General features: G+C 55.7%; 1 protein-coding gene across 1 annotated transcript in view; it reads right to left on the bottom strand.

The window, feature by feature from the left end:
• DNAH2 (dynein axonemal heavy chain 2) overlaps positions 1-16,524 on the bottom strand; it is a 109,339-nt gene that overhangs the window by 61,927 nt on the left and 30,888 nt on the right. Inside the window, 9 exon segments of the mRNA XM_014526887.2 lie at positions 3,311-3,503; positions 6,270-6,417; positions 7,138-7,323; positions 8,033-8,272; positions 8,375-8,531; positions 10,673-10,819; positions 11,885-12,099; positions 14,462-14,644; positions 16,332-16,461. Of these exon segments, the coding sequence (XP_014382373.2) occupies positions 3,311-3,503; positions 6,270-6,417; positions 7,138-7,323; positions 8,033-8,272; positions 8,375-8,531; positions 10,673-10,819; positions 11,885-12,099; positions 14,462-14,644; positions 16,332-16,461 (1,599 nt within the window).

Below are 16,524 nucleotides of genomic sequence, written 5' to 3' on the forward strand. Positions count from 1 at the left end.
CCAGCTTTTCGGCGGATGGTGAAGGTGATCAGCTCGTGGTCGCTGTCACCCAGCTTCCCATCGATCATTAGGTCACCAACTAGGTCATCCCCAGGAGCCAGTACCAGGTCGAGCAGCGCTTTGCCTCTCGTTGGCCCATAGACTTCTTGAGTCAGGTAGAGGTCATCCACGCACGAGAGGAAGCTCTGTGTTCCCTGGCTTCATTCACTTCTTGAGTCATCGGGACAGAGTGACTGGTCCTACCCCCCTCTGTGACACTGGGATGAGGGGGGCTTCAGTCCCCACTTGATCCCCAAGCGGTGACTCCCTATGGGGCCAGGGCATCAGAGGAACAGCCTGGAGGCTCCTGGAAGGGCCAGAAATTTGGGGGCGGGGGTGAGGAGCACTGGGACCCTACCTCCAAAATCTAGGCACAGGGGCCCCACAACTGACACAGAACCAAATGGGGAGAAGCCCTCCAGCTGGATGCAGCCCCAGGAGGGGGAGGGGTGGGGAGTCTGTATGTTCTGGGACTGCAAATAACCCCACCATGCTTCAGGCTGCGGCAGCCGGCAGGGAAGCACAGAGGAGTGGGACCTCCAGGGGTCACGTCTAGCCTGGCCCTCTGCCCGAGGCAGGATCAGCCCTGCCTAAACCATCCTAGAAATCCTGTAAAACCACTGTCTGTCCTGACACGACGCACCGCACCCGAACCTGCCCCAGGGGAAGCTGAGGGACTCTGGCCATCAATGTGGATCCTCCTGCTTCTGTCAAAGGTTGTTAATTTACACTCGAGAGATCCCAGGCCCCTAACAGAGGAAGGCAGCCCCCACTGCAACCCATACCAATCTGACCAGGGGGGTAAAATTCCCTCCTGACCCCAATACTGGTGTCAGTCCAGCCAAGTGGAGGGACAAAACCCTCTCGCTGGGATCCTCTGGGTTTGGCCCCAGCAGGAGCAGTCAAGATCATCTAATCCAGGCAGGATCCATCCTGATTCAACCACCCCAGCCACGTGCCCATCCATCCTGCTCTTCCAGGGATGGAGATAAAGATGATGATGATCATGATAAGAACATGAGAACTGCCACTGATTGGGTCAGATTGCGTCGGTCCATCTGGCCCAATCTCTTGGGGCACATGGAGGCAGAGAGTGGACACTGAAAGGGCAATGACCTGGGTTTTTGCCCCTGTTACTCTCTCCCTTGAGGCCTCCAGCACTGAGGGTCTGATTCACAGGCCATAGCCCCTCACTCTCCATACTCAGTAGCTACCAATGCCCCTTTCCTCCAAGAATGGATCCAGTCTCTTTTGCATGATGACAATGGAGATGACGGTGATGATGATGGATGATCTCAAAATGAGTATGGGAAGGAACCTCAGGAGGTTGCATCTCGTCCAACCCCCTGCTTTGAGCAGGGAGTTGGGCTAGATACAACCCCCTGACGTCCAGCTGCACCTGGATCCCAGGATGAGGTCCAGCTGCACCTGGATGGTCCCAGCCAAGGCTTTGTGGAGCTGGACCTTAAAAACCCCCAAGGATGGAGACTCGACCAACTCTCTGGGCAGCCTGTTTCAATGCTTCACCACCCTCCTAGTGAGAAGGTTTTTCCTAATATCCAACCTCAACGTCCCTTGCTGCAGCCTGAGCTCATTGCTCCTTATTTTGTCATCTGAGAACAGTCCAGCTCCATGTTCTTCGGAGCCACCCTTCAGGGAGGTGACAGCTGCTATCAAATCCCCCCTTGGTTTTCTCTTCTGCAGATTCAATAAGCCCATTTCCTTCAGCCTCACCTCATCCATCCTGTTCCCCAGTCCCTGAACCATTCTCATTGCCCTGTGCTGGACTCTGCAACATCCTTTCTGTAGTGGGAGGCCCACAGCTGGACACAGGACTCTAGATATGGCCTCCCCAGTGATGAATAGAGGGGAGGAATCACTTCCCCTCCATCTGCTGGCAACGCTCCTACTCAAGCAGCCCAGGATGCCCTCAGCCTTCTTGGTAACAAGGGCACACTGCTGGCTCCTACCCAGCTTATTGTCCACTGTCACCCCCAGGTCCTTTTCTGCAGAGCTGCTGCTGAGCCAGTCGGTCCCCAGCCTGTCCCGGGGCCTGGGATTGTTCTATCCCAAGTGCAAGACTTTGCACTTGTCCTTATTGAACCTCATGAGATTTCTTGTGGCCCAATCCTCCAATTTGTCTAGGTGTCTCCGAATCCTAGCCTGACCCTCCAGTGTATCTACTACACCACCCAGCATATCTACTACATTCCCCATAGCCAGGCTAGAAGAGAGAAAGATGGCAGAGTGGACGCAGCCTACAATGAGCCCAGGCAGGGTGAACTCTAACTCATTTCTACTGCATTGCAGACCGGCGCCAGCACAGAAAAGAAGCCGGAGCCCATAGCCCGGGCAGTCCCAGCTCTCCATTGATACAGCTAACAAAGGACGGGGTGATGGGAGCAATGGGATTTTGCTGCAAGCCCTTCCCCCCCCGCCACCTGATCTTAATGCCTCCCTGGAGGCAAAGCCCATTTTCTGAGTCTCTGGAGCCAGGGAATTCTAGTTCACAGAGCTCTCCAGACACTGCTTGAGGGGAAGCTGGAATAACATCCTATTTACAAACCCTTTTTCTGCATTTCTCTCACCCTTTTTTTTCTCTCCTTGAAGAGACCCCCCCCCAACCCTCACTCATGACATTTGCATGGAAACGGGAGGCTTGTTTCTTAGCGATTCATCTGCTCTGGCTGCTTCTACTCTGGATCCGAAACGAAGCCTTCTCTGGGGAGGGATAGGGCATAGTACCAGGGATGAGAGGGAAGAATGGGCTCCCAGTGGATCACGTGGCACGGGGCCGAGGTGAAGGCCCCATAAGAACGTAAGAATTGCCATTTCCTGGGGCAGACCCTAGGTCCATCTTGCACACAGCAGCGGAGAGCAGAGGTTGAAAGGGAGAGTGACCTGGATGTGTCCAGGGTTTCCTTCCACTGTTCCTCTCTCCCCTGTGGCCTCCAGCATTTGAGGTCTAGGAAGTTCTGATTCAGAAAAGAGCCACATGTGGAAGAAGACCCATATATGGTCTGGGTCTTTGCTTCACAGATGAGCTGCCCACTACATCCCTACCCTGCTCTTGGCCACCACAGATGGTGTGGAGGACACTGCTCACAGTGCCCCGACTCTCCAAAAGCAGAGGGTCCCCTAGCAGGTCAGCCCTGGGGCTCCACAGGATTAAGGGTTTCCTTGAGGACCTGGCATTTAAATATGAACAAATGAATCCCGGTGAGATCTGGGAGTGAAGGACAAAGGGACAGCCACGTTGTGGGGGCCTTACCGAGCGGTGTCCGCATCGAAGGAGGACACCAGCGGGTTGAGGTGCCTGTAGCGGTTGATGAAGGAGTCCTTGTTGACCTCCCAGATCTCCCGGTAGACATCCCAGGTTTTCAGGTAGGCCTGGAGGTGGGTGGCATTGGCTAGCATGCCCCCGCTGATGAGAGCCTGGATCTTCTTGATGTCTTCATCACGCTCTGAGGAGTGACACGCAGCAGCTCAAAGATGTGGTCGTAGTATCTGAGATTCCCTTTGCCAAGCCCCTCCACCCCCCTGGGGGAACGGCTCTGATTCTTCTCATCTTAGATCAAGAGGAAACTGAGGCAAAGAAAATGGTTCATCTAGGACTAGCAGGCTACAAGCCACAACTTGTTCCTCACTCGATGCAGGTTATATTGAGGAACTTTCTGCCCAGACTTGCCAGGGGATTTTTGAGAAGCAGCTTTGCCAGCTACCAAATGCAGCCGAGTAAAATAAATGAAGTAAAATAAATGGGAGAGGAACTGGGGTCCTTGAGGGCAGAGGAACTCAGCGTCCAAGAGGAGTGGTCGTTCCTTAAGGAAACGATACTCGGGGCCCAAGGGGTGTCCATCCCGACAAGAAGCAAGGGGGGGAGGAGTGTCCAAAAGCCCCCCTGGCTCACCAAGGATGTCCGGGAATGCCTGCTTGCCAAAAAGGCGGCATACGCCCGGTGGAAGGGGGGTGTAATCTCCAAAGAGGAGTATACCTCCTCTGCTCGGGCCTGCAGGCGGGCTGTTAGGAAGGCCAAGGCGGATATAGAGCTCGGATTAGTGTCCAGGATTAAGGATAACAAAAAGTCCTTTTTCAAATATATCGGGAGGATGAAGAAGGCGCCGGGTAATGTGGGGCCCCTGCAGGATATGCTGGGCAATCTGGTGGTTGCGTCAGAGGATAAAGCGGACCTCTTTAACCAATTCTTCACCTCCGTTTTCTTGTGCAGGGACCGGGACTTCCCTGCTGTGATAGAAGCCGGACGCGAGGGGATCGCCTTCAGACCTCAGGTTGGGGAGGACCGGGTTAGAGAGCTTCTGGAGGGGCTGGACGCGTTCAAGTCAGCGGGTCCGGATGCTCTCCACCCCAGGGTGCTGAGGGAGCTGGCTGGGGTTATTGCAGGGCCCCTGGCACGGCTCTACGAGCGATCGTGGTGCTTGGGCCAGGTGCCAGACGATTGGAAGGTAGCTAATGTGGTCCCCATCTTCAAGAAAGGGAAAAGGGAGGACCCGGGCAACTATAGGCCCGTCAGTCTTACCTCAATCCTGGGGAAACTCTTTGAGAAGATCATCAAGGAGCACATTTGTGATGGGCCGGCATCAGAAATGATGCTCAGGGGCAATCAGCATGGATTTATTAGGGGGAGATCATGTCAGACCAACCTGATTGCCTTTTATGATCAGGTCACAAAGGCCATGGACGCAGGTGTCGCGGTGGATGTAGTCTTTCTGGACTTCAGCAAGGCCTTTGACACCGTCTCTCACCCCATCCTAATTAATAAACTAGGCGACTGTGGCATAGATGCCTACACAGTCAGATGGATTGCAGATTGGCTGAAGGGTCGCACTCAGAGGGTGGTGGTGGATGGATCATATTCGACTTGGGGGGAGGTGGGTAGTGGAGTCCCCCAGGGCTCGGTCCTGGGGCCTGCGCTGTTCAATTTCTTCATCAGCGATCTTGATGTTGGGGTGGAAAGCAACCTGTTTAAATTCGCTGATGACACCAAAATTTGGGGGGAGGTGAGCACGCTAGCAGGGAGAGAGAGATTGCAGAAGGATCTGGATAGGTTACAGGGGTGGGCAGACAGGAACAGGATGCGTTTCAATACGGACAAGTGCAGGGTGCTGCACTTGGGTAGTAGGAACCAGCAGCACACTTATACGATGGGGAACTCCCTACTTGAGAGCACGGAGGCGGAAAGGGATCTTGGTGTCATTATTGACTCCAAGATGAACATGGGCCGACAATGCGAGGTCATGGTTGGCAGGGCTAACCGGACCTTGTCGTGCATCCACAGGTGCATCTCGAGTAGAGCCAGGGAGGTGATCCTCCCCCTCTATGCGACGCTGGTCAGGCCGCAGCTGGAGTATTGTGTCCAGTTCTGTGCGCCCCATTTCAGGAGGGATGTGGACAACATGGAGAGGGTCCAGAGGAGGGCCACCCGCATGATCCGGGGACAACAGGGCAGACCCTACAGTGAGAGACTGCGGGACCTGAACCTATTCAGCCTCCACAAGAGAAGGCTGAGGGGGGACCTGGTGACCGTCTATAAACTCACTAGGGGGAACCAGAAGGGTTTGGGGGAGACGCTGTTTCCCCTAGCCCCCGCTGGCATAACAAGGAGTAATGGGCACAAGTTGATGGAGAGGAGGTACAGATTGGACATCCGAAAAAACTACTTCACAGTTAGGGCGGCTAGGAGCTGGAACCAACTTCCAAGGGAGGTGGTGCTGGCCCCTACCCTGGGGATCTTTAAGAAGAGGCTGGATACCTACCTGGCTGGACTCATTTGAGTCCCGTTTTTTGTTTAGGGTTCTTTTGTTGTTCTCCCGCCCTGGCGGGGGGTCGGGCTAGAAGATCTATTAGGTCCCTTCCGACCCTAAACTATGAAACTATGAAACTATGAAGTGTTGATAGCTAGGAAATTGTGCAGGAGGAAATTACAGCTGCGTGATAGGAGGATCGACCAGCCGTGGCTAGGAGAAGAGATGCCCACTGGGTTATCTCAGCGAGGCATCTGCAGCCTGGAGGTTGGAGAGCCCAGGTCAATAAAGGACCTGGCTCTGGAGACACCTCCATGCCTTGGAAAGACACTCAAGGGGACTTGATGGAAAAGATCTCCCAACAACCAGGCTCTATCTTATTTGTAACTGAAAGGGCAGAAGGATGGAGTTGAGGACACCATAGGGGAGAGGTGCTGCTGGGAGGACGGAGATGAGGGACAGCCTTACCCACAAGGACGGAGATGGGGTCACGGAGAAACCTTCGCTTGGTGAGGACCTCAGGCAAGTGGCGGAAGATGGAGATGCAGGCGATGAGGTGGCTGCCGATGTCATTGACCATGTTGGCGAGCTGGGTCAGTGTGGGTGAGAACTCCACCTGGGAATGGCAAACGAGGACTGGTACCACACACAAAGAGCCCGAGACCACCCCACAAGCTCAAGCCGATTCAAGTTTTCAGAGGTCCAACCCATGACCTTCATCTGAAGATCCCATCCCATCTCCACCAGGTTTGTCCACTTCTGTTCCTCCCCACCCACCCACTCAGCAGCTTTCCTCTCATAGACTCCTACAGACACTGAATCCAGGCCTGGCCCCACTGCCCGGCGGCTGGTAAGGGGGACACCTGCTGGTGCCTGCATGGAGCTGCGTGAGGGATGTGGATGGGGACCCAGCAATGGGATGAGGCCTTCCAGTAGTCTACAACCTCAAGGGACCTGCTGGGGTATAGCCGTGACCTTGTCATGTCCCCTTAACCCATAGCCATGCCTAAGGTGGACATGAAACCATTTGTGGGCGAGTTGAGCTCATCCATGGCTCAGAGTAGGTGGAGAAGACCCAAAAGGAGCCAGTGCTATGGGCAGCACCATGGACCTTCAGGGAACCACCAATCCTGTCAAGGATAGAAGAACAAGAGGCACCAGGGACCTGGACAGAAAGTCGAATGCCTCGTGAAGGGACCAAGAACAGATCATATGAGCAGGACTGGGGTTCCCTGGTGGGATCACAGCACGGTTTTGGGGGCAGCGAGCACTTTGGTCTCCTCCTTCTTCACCTCTCATCCAAAGTCATGGGGGTAGAAGGCATCACGGGGCTCACCTGTGAGGAAGCTGGGTAGTTGTCTTGAAGGATCACCTTGACCCTGAACAGGGGACTAGGCGTGGTCTTGCCATCCCCGTTGATGGCCTTGGACAGCTCCACCAGGGACCACTTGACGTTGAGGCGGAAAGCTTCCTCCATCATCCTGTCCATCTTGACCATGTAGGCCATCCAGTGCTGCTGCACCTGAGGGTGGGAAGGGGGCAGTGAAGACAGGCGCATGGGTCTCATCCACCTCAATGGTTGGTTGGAGCTGCCTGGATCTCCTGTAACCCAAGCTCTGGAGAAGATGGGCCAGGTCAGTGGGAAGGAAAAAGTCAAGGGGGTGATGGGTGGAGTCATGCATTGTCAGGATGGGCTGCCCTGCATTTCGGAGCCAGAAGAAACAATTGAAGCTGGTGGTGCTCAGCCTTTTAGCCCCATATAGTGTAAACCAAGTCTGGAGGATGGATCAAGCTCTGGAGCCCAGCATCACCCCCTCCTGCCCCCACATGTGCTGGGATTAGGTCCCAGGGGGCCTTGGCACTGGCCCCTCCCACCCTGGGATTGGTTGCCAGGAGCCCAGAGCTGCCCTCCCTGCCCCCCAACCCCACATGCCAGGATTGGCTCCTGGGGACCCTGGCATTGCCTCCCACATGCTGGGATTGGGGCCTGACACTGACTTCCTGCATACTGGGAATGGACACAGGGGCTTGGCCCTGCCCCCTCCCATCCTGGGCTTGGGTGCTGGTGGCCCAGCATCCATGTTTCCAACACCTCCTCCTATAACCCACCAGGCTTCTCTCCCCTCCAGGGAACCCAGGCATCCAGGCTCCCAACATGCTCTCTTACCCACCAGGCTCCCCTCCCCTCCTCTCCCAGGGAATACTCCCCTACCCCCCTCCCGTTCCCTCACCTCAGGGCTGTCCTGCTTGAAGACTTCATAGGTCTGCCTCAGGATGGCAGCAACCTCATTGTACAGGTCCAGCAGCCTCTGCTGCGCCCAGGCCCGGTGCTGGCGCTGGTCGTCCTCAAACTCCAGGTCATCGTAGACCCGTTTGCCCGTGAGGCGCACCAGCAGGGCCTCACTGAGCTGCTGGGCCCCACAGGCGATGGCCAGCGTGGCCACCTTGAACTCAGTCACGATGGCCTGCACCTGCCGGAGGGGAGTGGGAAGGGAGTCAGGGAGGCCCGGGGCTGGCATGACTCTGCCATGTCAAGGTCCCTGCCCACTGGCATGAGGTCGCAGGGCCCTCACCTTGCTGGCGTGCAGACGGCACTCACTGATGAAGCAGATGCTGGCACCTTTCAGGGACCAGTGGAGCTTCTTCAAGCCAGGCTGAATCTTCCGGTCCAGGTAGCGGATGCGCTCCTTGAACAAGGCTCTCTCCTCGGGCGACAGCATGTCGATGATTCTGAGGAGATGGCACAACTTAGCTGGGCACCTCTCCTGCCTGCCTCCCCACCTCCCGCCCACCCTGCTTCAGACAAGAACCCAGATCTCCGGGTCCCAGATCCACTGCTCTAACCCACCAGGCCCCACTCTGCTCCCAGAGTTGGAGAAAACCCAGGTGTCCGAGCAACCAGCTCCCTCAGCTCTAACATACCAGAACCCACCCCGCTCCTAGAGAGGAGACAGAACCCAGGCATCCAGGTTCCCACCCCTCCCTTGCTCTATCCCACCATACCAGAGCTGGAGAGAACATAGGTGCCCACATCCCAGGCCTCTGCACTGGGGATGAGAGAAACCTCTGAGGCCAGGGGACACATTCAGCCTGGACAAGGGCCGGTGCAGTTATCTCCACAGATCTATGCCCAGCTGGATGGAGCTCCACCAGCTTCCAAACTGGCCCTGCTGAGATCTGCTCCAGACCTGAGGCCTGTAGACCTTCCTTGTGAGGTCCTGGCTATGCTTTTCCCCCCATGCCTCACGTGTCAAGCGCCCCTTACACATAGCCCCATGAGGTCCCAGGACCTTCTGGTCAACCACCTTCCGGCTCTGCCCAAGATCTTCATTGACCAGACCATTGGTTGGTGGAGAACACAGCAATTTGGAGCTGGCTTCCTTTCCCTTGCCCTTCCGAGCAGAGCTCTGGGAGGTTTCTTGCCTACAGAAAAATTCTTCCAGGGCCAAGAACTCCGCAAGCCCCCAGAGGAGCAGGACAGCTGGGACAGTCTGGATTCCCATGGGGTCTCTCTTATGAATTACATGGTGGTGTTACTATGACGCAGAACCCTTAGAAGGATCTCACAGCACCCTGGCTGTACAACAGGGGCATCAAATAGATGGACTATGGGCTGGATCCAGCCTTCTGGGCTATTGGTGGGCCAAGGGGTTTAGAGGCATGGCTAGAAGCGGGCAGGACCTGCTGTGGAATCTGGGAGCCACTTGCCCTCTACCACCATGGTGGCCATTGCTGCCCCATGACCTGGGATTGGTCTGGATCTGACTGGGAGCCCAGCAGAGAACTTGCTACCTTGCCATTTAACAGACCCTGAGGGGGATGGGGGTCTTTGGAGGTACCGTCTGGATGCAGCTGAGCCTGACCTGGCATGCAAGCAGAGGGGAGCCAGCATGACGCACCTTTGACTGGCGTTAAAAATACACCTGTGAAGCCACCACCGTGTTCTCAATAAAGAAACGCCCCCATGTCACACTTATCCCCCCACCCCAGCTCAGGAAGGTTAGTCATGAGACAGCTCACGAGCTGAGGCTGGTTGCAGATCCAAAGCCGGGAGGCCTGAATCAGTACAGACACCTGGAAGGAGCACGGCCCCCAGCCCACGCACCTCTCCCTGCTGAGGGGTCTCTGTAGTAGCGGGGATGGGGGGACCTGTGGCCACTGAGCTCAGAGCCCAGGTAGCCAGAATCAGTGAACTACAAATCCCCCATGCTGCTGCCTCCTGGCTTGGGGCTCCAGGCTGGATCGCAGCTTCTAGCTCCTAACTCCTGGTTCATGCCAGTAGTTCCTGCCCTTTCCTGCTCCCAAGTCTCTAGGGCAGGGGTAGCAAACCCACCCCCTGGATTCTGTGCCAGGCCCCGCCCCTAAGTTTCTTGGCCTACCAGGATCTGCATCCCCCACCCTGCCTGATCCAGCCTATGATGCCCCTGCTCTAGCGTCAAGCCCAGCTGTCCGTGTCCCAGTTGCCCCAATACCCAGGGATGTTGGGGAAAGGGAGAAAACACATTTCCACCAGGGTCTTCCAGTTTTTGGCTCAGCACCAGAATCAACTGAGTCCCAAGCCCAGAGGGGGAGGCTGCCAGGGTGATGTGGTGTGTTGGGTGTGGCTCCCTAACAGCTACATCCTGCATGACCGGATGTCACTGGAGTGAAGATAAAGTTTTCCTAATCTCCCCCAAATCACGATGCCTCCAGATTCTCAGATCGCATGGTGCATTCAAGGCCTAGTGCATTAAAATGGACAGTGAAATGCCGCTGCCTCTGGGACTTCAAAGGTGCCAGGCTCCATAGCCCAATCCCCACTGCGTGCCCACTGCCTGAGCTCTGGGAAGGAGGCTGGAGAGAGGCAGCCAAGAAAGGCCAGGCCAGCAAACCTATTATAATCCCGGGCCACCAGAAGCAGGTTCTCACGGAGGACCCGGAGATCCTCCCTCCTCTCGTAGACCTCTGCCACGTAGTGAGGGATCTCGAAGAGCAGCCGGTCCCAGTAGTGGATCTCCACAAAGAGCTTCAGCAGGTCTCTGCAGAGAAAAGGTGGATTCCATAACAGACCTGTGCTGCCCCCCACAAGCTTCATCCCCACCAGCCCTGCCCCCCATCTTGGCACGGATCCCCCAAAGAAGGAACCCCAGCTGGGTTACAGGCAGGCAACCAGAGGCAGCAGCAGGAGCACGTGGCTTGTGTGGAGGGAGTTAATGGGCTACAAAGCCCTGAGAGATCACTCCCTGCAGGGTGCTACCCTCCCCAGGAGGTGCTGCTCTGCTTGGGCCCTCCTTCAATGCCTGCTTCCAATTTCATTCCCAGGATGGCGCTTCAATCAAGCTCCTGATAGCTTAGGGTTTTGTTTTGTTTTTTTGTTTTGTTTTTGTTTTTTTACAGATGGCTAATTTTTTTTACAGACTTAGAATCATAAAAAACGAGGGTGGGAAGGGACCTCAGGAGGTCACATCTTGTCCAACCCCCTGTTCAAAGCAGGACCAGCTCCAACTAGATCATCCCAGGCAGGGCTTTGTCGAGCCAGGCCTTAACAACCTCCACAGATGGAGACTCCACCACCTCTCTGGGTAACCTGTTCCAGTTCTTTGCCACCCTCCTAGTGAGAAAGCTTTTTCTTAATATCTAACCTCAACTTCCCTTGCTGCAGCCAGAGCCCATTGCTCCTTGTTCTGCCCCCACTAAGAACAGTCCAGCTCCATCCTCTTTGGAATCACCCTTCAGGTAGTTAAAGGATACTATTAAATCCGCCCCCCAGTCTTCTCTTCTGCAGACTAAATAAGCCTAGTTCCCTCAGCCTCTCCTCATCTGTCATGTGACACAGCCCCCTACAATTTTTGTTGCCCTCCGCTGGCCTCTCTCCAACTTGTCCACATCCTTTCTGTAGTGTGGGACCCAAAACTGGACACAGGATTCCAGATGTGGCCTCCCCAGTCCAGAGCAGCGGGGAAGAATTACTTTCCTCAATCTGCTGACTTCACAGATAAGCATTTGTAGCTTGATTTTTACGGTCTGTCCATAAATTCAGGACAGACAGTTGGCCACCCTGGCTGGGTCGGATTGGGCCCTCTGTCCCCACCCTTGCCACTTACTTGTCAAAATTCACATCCAGCATGCCATGCTTCTCAGCACTGAGGGCCAGCAGCGGGGTGTCCAGGCGTTTCAGGCTGTCTTTGTCCAGGGTCTGCGTCCATTCATGGAATGCCCGTCTCTCGATCTCGTCCATGGCTTGGGTCAGCTGCTGGTAGTACTGGAAACTCTCCTCGCCTCTGCCAATGTGAGGCATGAAGTGGGCCTTGGCAAGGCACTGCAAGGCAGAGAGACAAGGGCAGCCAGCGCTGATGCCTTGCCCGACACAGAGATGGGGCACTGGCAGGTGCAAAAAGGAGGCTAATTCTATTCCTCAGAGCAAGGCTGTCTTAATGGCAGCACATGCGGCCTGCAAAGGGTAAACCTGTGGCCTCTGGAGTTCTGGTGGGATCTCCAGACTCCCCCTCCAGCTTCCAATCCCCGGCCCTGTCCCTGGAAGCAAGGTGGGGTGGGCTGTAGGGCCCAGGGAACCCATGGCCTGGGGGCAGCCATGGGCACCGGCCACTCGGACATTGGCCAGCTCTGACCCCAAGCATCTGCACCTCCATCTGCCCTCACGACCCCTTGCTAGTTCAGCCCCAAACTGCTTGGCCCAGATGTGCCCCCGTGCCCAAGCCAGGGCCCCTACATCCAGCCAACAGCTCCAGGTGAAATGTAATGATGCATTTCTCCTTGGCACCTCGGCATTTAAGAAACAGAGCCACGTGTTACACAGGCCAACCACACGCAGAATAAAGCAAATGGCTCAAGGGTGGCTCCTGGCTCTTCCCTCCCCCTCCCTGCTCCAAGCCAAGCATGGAGCTCCCAGCCCGCGGGGGAAACCTGCAGAGGCCAACCACGTAGACAGCAGATGGGTGGCCCCTCCTCAAATGACCTCCCTACACCACGGGCTCTGGTGAGCAGCACCTACCACCTGCTGCTGTAGTGAGCTGGGCTGTTCCACCCCAGAAACGGGCACATTTCAGCACCAGGTGAGGCACCACTGCCAAGCTCCCAGCATGCCCCAGAACAGCATTCCAACAGATCTTGGCTGGCATCTAGCTTTGTGGGGGGGCAAAATCCTAGCATGGAGGTGTTTGCACAGCTTGCCAAGGAGCTGATGCTACCTGACCTCCCCCTGCTGTTGGCTACATAATAAATGTTGAAGCAGGAGAGGCATCAGGACTTTCCCAGGTCGTATGGGCAGGTGCAAAGAGCTCCCGAGGTCAGCTCCCAGCAGGACAGGGGCCCCCAGGTCGGGTCCTGAACCTCTTCCCTCTAAGCCACAACCCTGATGCGGGCAACCCAAGGTAGCAGGCACACATGGGACTCGGTGACTGACGCTGGAAAGCCCATTTTGTTTTCTATGCGATGTGTAATTAAACCTGTCAGAGGAGCTCGCTGACAGAGGATGTTATTGAAGCAAAGAGCTTTGGGAACAGGCACAAACAGAGGAGGGAGCCGGAGGGAGAAAAACAACATCTGTGGTGACGAGTGCCCAGGCGCAGATTTTGAGGGCTGGGTGTTGGCAAAGCCTGCGCGGAGTGCGGGTGGGAGGAGTGGGGGTCAGGCAGGAGCCGCCCACAGAACATGCCGTGCTGGAGCACCCAGCCACACGCAAGCAAAAGCTTGCTGCTGGTGCTGCAGAGATTTGCCTGGGATCCGGCAATGCCGGGGGCAGGGATCAGCTGGAGGAACTGATCCCATCAGCCTGCAGGGCTTGTAGTGGGCTACAGGATTTGGGGTGGAGCTTGTAGCCAAATTTGGGGTGGGGGGCTCTGTCGGGCATGGCTGTCAGCAGCAGAGGGATGACAGACGGGGAGAAGAGGCCACACAGACCCTCAGTTCAAGGAGAGGCTGGACAGCTACCAGTCAGGGATGATCTAGGTGTAGCATGTCTACTGTGGGTATTTTCCAGGTGTTTCCCAGGCTTCTAGGCTTTGCTATTTGCTTCTCCCTCCCCCAAATCCACTACATGTGTCAGGGTGTTTTCAAGCCTCCCTGGAATATATTGAGTAGCTCAGAAATGCTCCTGCTGGGACCAAAGCCAGAGGGTCCTGGCTGGAAGGTCTTGCCCCACCACTCAGGATCAGACCAATGCCAGATTTGGGGCCAGGAGGGAATTTTCCCCCATGATCAGACTGGTATGGAGTGGAGGGGGGGAGGTTTGCCTTCCTCTGTAGAGGAGGCACAGCCTCTGCCTGGGATCTCTTGAGTATATATATATATATTAACAACTTTTTACAGGAGCAGGGTGCTCCCCCCTGCTTTCCCGATGGCAGGTTCGGGTGTGATGCCTAGTGCTGTATCAGGTTTGAAGGTCACCTTATGCAGAGTTTACATTATGGATTGTACAGGATGGTTTGGATAGGGATAGCCCTGACTCAGGGAAGGGAATGGACTGGGTGACCTCTGGGGGTCTCTTCCAGCTGGACTTCTTTTGGTGTAATTCAAATCTGAGGCAATGGGGAGAAGGGGCTGGATAGACCCTTGGGTCTGATCAGGGGTCTCTCCAACATCCACCTGCGCAGTCAAACCCACACAATGGGGGAGGAGGAACCCACCCCATTCCCTGCTGCCACATGGAGCGCGATACCTACGATCATAGGTCGGTCGATGCGGCGGCGAAGTGCCCGGATCCAATGCGCCAGGCCCGAGTAGTGGCCCATGTAGGGCAGCAGGAAGGGCAGCTTCTTGCTCAATTCCTTGTTGACCAGGTTCAGCTCCCAGTTGAAGAGCATGTAGATGTCCACGGCTTTCTTGTCAAAGGTGCGTTTGATGGTCTGTGGGAGGGGAAAGACCAGATGAGTGGAGAGAGGGCTGATCCTGCCTGGAGCAGGGGGTTGGACTAGCTAGATGTGACCCCAGAAGGGCCAGCTTGGAACAGCTAATAGCTGCATTGGTAGAAGCGTTGCCAGAAGATGGAGGGCAGTGATTCTTCTCCTCTATTCTGCACTGGTGAGGCCACATCTGGAGTCCTGTGCCCGGTTCTGAGCCCCCCACTACAGAAAGGATGTGGACAAGTTGGAGAGAGTGCAGCAGAGGGCAACCAAAATGGCTCGGGGGCTAGGGCACAGGATGGATGAGGAGAGACTAAAGGAACTGGGCTTGTTGAGTATGGAGAAGAGAAGATTGAGGGGGGATTTGATAGCAGCTGTCAACTCCCTGGAGGGTAGCTCCAAAGAAGATGGAGTTGAACTATTCTCAGATGACAGAACAAGGAGCAATGGGCTCAGGCTGCAGCAAGGGAAATTGAGGTCGGATATTAGGAAAAACTTTCTCCCAAAGAGGGTAGTAAAGTACTGGAACAGGCTGCCCAGAGAGGTGGTGGAGTCTCCATCTGTGGAGGTTTTGAAGACACAGATAGACAAACCTTTGGCTGGGATGATGTAGTTGGGGCCGGTCCTGCTTGGAGCAACAGGCTGGACTAACTGTGACCTCCTGAGGTCCCTTCCAACCCTCACCTTTTAAGCTTCTATGAAAATCAGCAAACCCCAGTATCCAGGCACTGTCCCCAGGCATAGCCTGCTTCAGTAGAAGCCCAGAAGGCGCTAAAATCCAGCCTCTTGCATAGGGAATTGAACTCAGATTCCCCCAGACTGAACCCAGTGACTAAAGCATTTCAGTCCTTAAGGGTCTGGAGCGTCATATGCAATGAGAAGGGAAGCAGAGACTGAGGTGCCACTCTTGCCCCAAGCCCCTGACATCAGATCCCAGCAGGAGATCTGTGCCCAGTGCTGGGTAAACCCAGCCCCCACATCCTTGGGCCCTGGTCTGGGAGATGATCTCTCCCCATTGGTGGTCCTGAGTGTGTGAGCTGGACACATCCATCACCCACAAGAGGATTCTCCATCTCCCCTCAAGGGTCTTCCACTGCAGCCAATCTCTGATGCTTCCACTGTATCTAGCGAGGCAGGCATGGGGAGAAATACTCCATCCTCTTTGTTTGCTGCCCCTGACTCATAGCTACCCAGCCCTTGAAGCTGTTCCTCTTAGACGGATGCTTCTCAGCCAGCGTGCCGCACCCTGGGGTGCCATGAAATTTTCTTTTAAGAGCACCACGTCCCAGCCACCCTGCCCCACTGGGGGTTGGCTGAGCTCTCTGCAACAGAAGCATTACTCTGGCATTTTTCTGCAGGCAAGAAATGAGGGAAAACAAAGAGCTGGCCCATTTGGAGAGCAGGGGGGAGGCCTGGAGTCTAATGAGGGAAACTTGAGTCTAATGAAGATCCCTTGATCTTGAAGTAACCCCCTACCCCTGAACATCCAGAAATTGCCTCTGGACCAGGCTGGGAGGACAGTGGCCCCTCTTTGGGTTGCAAAGGAGACTGCATCCTAGCAGTAGCAGCTGCTTCCAAAGTGTGGAGCCGGGGAAGGTAAGACCCCACTCCCCAGGTCAGCATAATCCCTCCCAGGCACTGAAGGGGCTTGCCAGGCCCCTGGCACCAGCTGGGGGTGCCGCCCACCTACCTCCCTCTCCGACAGGTGGTGGAAGATGTCCTGGATCTCCACACCGTGCTCCACGTCCCGCACCGTCTCAAAGGCTGAGCTGATCAGGTTCTGGGTCATCACCTCCAGGTCTTTCATGCCTGCGCGGAACCTGAGGTAGAGACCTGCCTTCAAGGAGCTGAGAAGCAGGAGAGGCAGGGACAAAAACTGGGAC

This window comes from Alligator sinensis, unplaced genomic scaffold, assembly GCF_000455745.1.
Source record: "Alligator sinensis unplaced genomic scaffold, ASM45574v1 scaffold1745_1, whole genome shotgun sequence".
Lineage (NCBI taxonomy): Eukaryota > Metazoa > Chordata > Crocodylia > Alligatoridae > Alligator > Alligator sinensis.